The sequence below is a fragment of the Lotus japonicus genome, chromosome 6 (assembly GCF_012489685.1).
Source record: "Lotus japonicus ecotype B-129 chromosome 6, LjGifu_v1.2".
NCBI classification, from domain to species: Eukaryota; Viridiplantae; Streptophyta; class Magnoliopsida; order Fabales; family Fabaceae; genus Lotus; species Lotus japonicus.
This window is the reverse complement of record NC_080046.1, coordinates 60,711,284-60,717,915: the sequence shown is the minus strand read 5'-3', so window position 1 is coordinate 60,717,915 and position 6,632 is coordinate 60,711,284. Positions and strand designations below refer to the sequence as shown.

General features: G+C 36.8%; 1 protein-coding gene across 1 annotated transcript; it reads right to left on the bottom strand.

Annotated features, from left to right (window-relative positions):
* Positions 1-392: 392 nt before the first annotated feature.
* LOC130726826 (homeobox protein SBH1-like) lies at positions 393-5,971 on the bottom strand. Its single transcript, XM_057578131.1, has 4 exons — positions 4,828-5,971; positions 4,222-4,468; positions 959-1,203; positions 393-836 (listed from the first exon to the last, which is right to left on the bottom strand). Exons 1-4 carry the CDS (start codon positions 5,260-5,262, stop codon positions 633-635), a joined length of 1,131 nt encoding a protein of 376 aa, XP_057434114.1. The 5' UTR covers positions 5,263-5,971; the 3' UTR covers positions 393-632.
* Between the last annotated feature and the right edge of the window lie 661 nt (positions 5,972-6,632).

The window sequence follows — 6,632 nt, the reverse complement described above, 5'->3', positions numbered from 1 at the left end:
TATTATTATATGTATATGGTCTTTCCTTATTCTTCTCTTATATATTTAGGGTGAGTTTGGGTCAATAGTTAGTTAAATATTTATGACATTAAGTGTTTGTCACATGATAAGTTAATTTGATGAACTTGTTGAAATAAGCTCAAAATAGCTTATGTAGGTACCAGTGTTTATTTATAAGTTAATATGAGCAACTTATGAAAATACGCTCAAAATTACTTATATGTAGATGAAATATATAAACACTTATTTGTAGTTAACGAGCAACTTATGAAAGACAAATCAACTTATAAAAGCTAGTTATGACTAGAGATACAACCTAGTTAGGAAGAAATTGCATCCATGTATTACAGCATAAATACATGTCCATAGTATATAAAAGAAAAGTAATGACATGCGTATCAATAAACTTAACTTATTCATAACTCCATATATAAATTTTATTTTCATGGTTTTCCTTAAGTAGACGATGCACACTTGATCCATCTAGAAGCTAACTAACGCACTATTTGCACATTGATCTTGGAGGACTTTACAATATTGCTTAATTGATCTCTACATATACGCATATTACTATATGATAATACAAGGTTTTTACTAATCCCTTACAGTTTTGCATTAAATCCACATAATTTCTAGAGCATGTGGTTGGAGAGATCCATGGGAAAGGGAGCACTCATAACATTATCCATGTAATAGTGAGGATGGCTTGGGTCCACAACCATAAACTGCATATCCTCTGAAGGCTTCCAGTGCCGTTTCCTTTGATTGATAAACCAGTTGTTTATTTGTTTCTGATCCAAACCTGTTGACTCTGCCAGTGCCAGCTTCTGTGATTCCTGTTATTAATTGGACCACATTAAAACTATGTATGTGTGTTTAAGTCAATCTATATGAATTAACTTGACAATTTACAGGACATTAGGAAAGAAATTAAAGAGTTATGGATCATGCAACATACAGATGGGTAAGGCCATTTGTAATGTCTGCTCCACCATTCAAGTAATTGTTGCCTTGCTTCTTTTGGTAGCTTTCCTTTCTTCCTCTTCTTCATGAATTCCTGCTTCAAACTCCCCAAGTATCCGCTATACTTACGCAAAAGCTGACCCTTTAATTCCCTGTCCTCTGCCTGAGGATCTATCATGTTGTATAGATCAGCATCCTCTTCAGATGATCCAGTGTTCCTTTCAGTGCCCTCATTACAACCTGATCCTCACATGAATCAGTTCAATAATGTTAGTAAAAAAAGCAAACAAGTAAAGGTCAAGTTCAGAGTGAGTAGTACAATGACAAATTGCACTTCAAGTATTCACATTCATCCAATAAATCAATGAACATAGGCACCCAGCACCATGCCATTTCATATCATTACTAATTCACTTGGTTGAAACTAGCAAAACATGTTTGGTTTTAAATAAAAGACAAACAAGTACAACTTGCAATCATTAGGAAATAATTGATTCTCAACATTGGAAGTTGTCACTTAAACTAGGATAAAGAGTCGGGTGCCAAACACCTTTAGAAAACTTATTCCCAAGGCTTATATGCGTATGAACCCTGAGATAATGGACACCCCTCCCCCTTTTTCCTACACAGAATCCATAAAGTTAAGAAAAGAAAAAGTATCCTGCAGAGGAATGGATGCATACCATAAAATATGAAGGGATACTTTATCAAAACACAGACCCTAGTCATGCCTAGGGGAGCTTCTTTCTACACAAAATTTAAAAACTGGGGAACCCTAAAGTAATAAAGGAGACAAAAAAAAGCAGTAACATGTGTACTTCAGAAATATTCAAACTGCCCAAAATTCAGGGTCTATCTCAAAGAAAGTGGGTGTCTAATTGACCCTAAGTGTTGAATAATAATACATCCTATGGGGGCTAGTTTAGTTTTAACTATAGAAGGTCCAGTGTAATTTTCAATACAAAATCTAACTGATCCATCCAAGATGAGGCTATTAACACTAGGGGTAAGTGAGACAGTCCCCAAGAAATGCATAGGCATTTATTGATAGAATAATTTGAACAGCAATTTTGTTTTTGTTTTTTTGAGCTGAGAATATGAATATACAAATCTGGATGGGGCAAGCTCTCTCAAACCCCAAGCAGGTGTTTTTACCATACACAAGACTCGATGAGACCTTGTTTAAGGGAGTCAAACATGTATCATTAAAACCCCAAAGAAATCAACAATGGTTTATTTTCATTTAATGAATATGTACAACAAAGATAAATATCTTAAAAAATGGAAATACAAAGAGATATTGTCTATTCTGAACCATCTGTTTTATTGGAATTAAATGTTTGAAGAAATTTGAAGGGCAATATTTAACAACAGAACAGACACAATTTAGACTTCCACAATTCAGAACCCACTTCTGATGAACGACAAAAGAACTCTTAGATAACAAGAACATAGAGATCAGCACCATTAATTTGATTTCTCCCCACAAGAAGAATCTCGTTACATCAACTAGAGGAAAGCAACTACTACTTCTTTCGGCCCATACATAGTTGAAAGCTTGAGAACAGCAATTTACCAAAAGCTATGTCATGCTTCTATCCCACAACAAGAAAATAAGCTACTACTTATTTTCATCATACTCATTAAAACTTCAGCAGTAAAGTTTGACCCAAATATATGATGGTTGTCTCAATCAATTGCAAATTCCATACAACAATTAGCATCATGTGGATGTGATAATGTAAATCCATTTCCAGTTAAAGTTAAGCAGATAAATCAGCATCATAACACCCCAACACAATTCTAACAAGCATTTCAAAATGCACGCATCTGCACCTGCAGAGACGCAAACACAGGCAGAACAATGACAAAGCAAAGAGTTACACTAGTTTTGGACTTATACAAGTCAAACAATATCCATATTTAAAAGTGATATGCACATGGAACCTTGAGGGTACAAATTGGATAACATAACTTAAAACTCAACATCTTTATTTTTAAGGGCAACATGACCACCCAAATAGCTTAAACTCTATTAAGAAACCTGACCCTTCTCAAAAGCCCTTTTAGGCCCAAAAATTTAACATCATTATTGTTAAGGGCAACAAGAGTGAATGAATATGCTCACTGTTGGGGGAAAACACCAAGCCATAGGGAAAGAAAACAAGAACACAATTAACAACACAAGAATATAATATGGAAAACTCCAAAACCGAAGAAAAACTACCGCTGTTGTCAAAACAAATGACCAGGTGAGAATAAAAACAATGAGCAATTTATTCAATACATAGACTTCACTTTCAACCGGACAAGACCTAGTATACACATCTAGAACAAATATTTCAACTACATCTCCTCACACTATAAAACAAGTATAAGAGAAAAGAAGAAACTCAAATATCAGCTTAAAGTGTTTCAAACCAATGCTTGTCCATTTGTAACAAAGGACTTGAGGGACTTCCTCATCCTTCACCAACTAATTAAGCTATCATTATTGATATATAACCATTTCTATGGGCAGGTAAAAAATGTAGAAATGAGTGAAGTTCTTTTCTGCCCTTATTTTCAAAAGACTCAAGTTCTTTTCTGCCCCTATTTCATCTCCATAACACTTCCCCATATAAGAGAGAAACTTATGTAACCCATCCAACTGTTTACCTCGCTATTACCAATCTTGGTCAAGGTGCAGTACAAACCCTAGTCCCTAGGTCATTTATATTTAACAAAACATTTATTTCCCTCAACTGCTCTTCTATCTTTGGATTCATCTCAAGTAGTAGAATCTTTAAATAATTACATGATAGGGAGCAGAACCAGCTAAAACTGCAGAGAGTTGCTGTGTAAGCATCAAATGGGGAAATACATAGATAACCTAACATGATCAAAGTCTTACATTTGCCAGCTGATTATGTCACTATGAGGCATGCACACACAAAATCACGAGTTAACAAGATAGTAGTAGTACAGTTCAATCAACACACGAACACGGAGAACAGAAAACAAACATGTACTATGCACCACCATATACAGACAAAATCAAGTTTTGAGAGCAAGGGCATGCACCGTTGCTAGTATTTATGCAAAGAAAAGACTAGCCAGCAGAATAAAATATCATGGAGAAAGAAAAAGTAGTGATTTCATCTACATTAATTAATTTAATAACAAAGCATTTTTTAATCCTAACAAAACCTACTTTCTCCAAAACCAAAAGATATTAAAGTATAAAAAAAAATCCATGATAGAGAAAGAGAACATCACCAACGTCAGAAGAAACTGTGAGATTTTTGAACTGAAACTCGATCCTTTGAAGGAAGAGCATGGCTTCCTTTAATGGTTTGGAGAGCTCTTGCTCATACTTGGTCAGCATCTCACAGTAAGCCTCCATGAACTGATCCAGAGCTGGATCTTCACCAATACAACCTGACCCAACAGCATCACCGGCCATCCCCACCGCAGAACCGCACGCTTCTTCCAACCTCGCCACCACTTCTGGTGGTGCTCCCACCTGCCAGACACACACAAACCATGCATCATGAAATAAAATAAATAAAGTTACATAAAATTTCCATGAAACAAACAAAACTGTCTTCATCATCTCTAGACTAAAGGGTTTAATTTGAAGTTTGACTTGTACGTCACTCTCATTTTTTCCTTACAGTGGAACATATAATATAATTTGTAATTGTCAATGGAGTTAGAAAAAGGAAAGACCTCCACAGTTTCATAGTACAAAATGCAACACACACCCCAGATCCAAACTTGCCAAAGAAAGAAAAAGCATCATTATCAATCACTGTGAAGGGTTTCTTATCACACACAAGTATAGTTAAGATTAAGCTTTATATCTTCTTTTTTTCTAATTACCTTTTGACAATTGACATAGGCTGCTAGGAGGCGTTGGTAGAGAGGATGGGCCATGATCTTGGCCTTGACAGCTGGAGAAGAGGAAGAGGAGCTTCCATTGTTGTTGTTGTGGTGGTGGTGGTCACTCTCCATGAAGTAATATCCTAACCCAGGGTTGTTGGTAGGGGTGGTGTTATTATCAAGCATGATGGAAGGGCTTGCACTGCTATTGCAGTTGGTGGAAGAAGGAATGGGAAGGAAGAGACAGTTGTTTGTGTTTGCATTATTATTGTTATTATTATGATGATGATGAGGATTTGGAGGATTTATTTGATGATGAGAAGTGACTAAAGGCATCATCATCATAGACATAGGACATAGCCCACCACTGTTTTCTCCAAAAGCCATCAAATATGAAGAAGAAGGGCCATTACAATTAGAATTATTACCTTCCATTGCTCACTTCTCACTCACTCACTCACTACAGTTCACAACCCTTATAACAAGGAGGGAAAGAAAACCTTCTAGTACCTCTAATTTTGTTTCTCTCTCTATGTATGTCTTTCTTTCAGGTCTGTTGTCTCTCCCGGGATTTATGGTGAAAAGTATGAGGCTTTTTACAGAAAATCCTAAATAGTGATAGTGGAGGCTATAGTTAATGAAGAGGTAGCTACAGAGGTTTTCCCTCTTGGCTTTTCTGATAAAGCCTGCTGTGGGGATGATATTTCCTTTGGAAAATGAGTGAGAGTTAATTTGAGTACTAATCAACGTTGTCTCAGGCTTTGCTCTGGTGGTTATTACAAGGTTACGCATACAGTGCACGCGGGGGATCAGAAGGATAAGTTTCCAAAGTTATTACCGAAGAAGGAGAGGGTGAGAGGGTTGAAGTAAGACAGTACTGGGGCAAAAAAAGGGGTGTTACCTTCCCAATGAAAACTCTCTTTTCCTGCACTGCCACTGATACCCTGCCATTACTGGCAACTCAAGCAGTAGAGAGAAAGATGAGTGAGTAGGGTTCGATCAAATCGAGGGATACAAAACAAGTTACCTAAAACTACTACTATACTGACTGACCATGGATGGAGAAGAGAGATAGATGGATGGGTTTATGGGGCACGGAATCAACGTTCTTTCTATCTCTCTCACTCCATTCTTGGTCTTGGATGGCTCTCTCTCCATCCATTTAATAATATTCTCACCTTGTTATTTGTCCTCTTCTTGCCCCATAACTAAATGTGCATGTTTGGATATACAATGAAATATAATCACCGTCACATTAGTCATAAAAGTTTATTTATTATATCCACAGTTGTTTTAGACTACTATAATTTTCTATCGTATATTCAAATGTGTTAGATTTGATCAAATTTGGTCAAATTCCTTGATATATTTTGTTTGATTGAAGAAGAACAGAGAAACTATGGTGGGTGGGCGTTAGGAAGGAGTGTTTAGAGGAAAAAGAGCCTTGAGGTTGTCCACTGTCGTCAAGCTCAGGAAGGGTCCAATAAATACACTCTAATGCATAAGTTAGAGACTAGAATTTCAAGGATTTCCCTTAGTGTTATGGTGAAATGTGTGTACATGTTTGGTCTTTGGGTCTATTATTTTATTCTCGCGAGGGTGCTGGGGAGGCCTTGAGGATTGCGGTTAGTGTTAGATACGGTAATAAATCTCTATTATTGGGGGTCTCTTGGAAGGTTGGGGGGCTCGTGAGTGAGGCCCGACGGAGACTCGAGCTCCACACCTGCATTTGTAGCTAGGGAGAAGTAGAAGGGCTTGTGATGGGACATAATGAAGTGACATAAACACCTTTGATACTTGGGCCC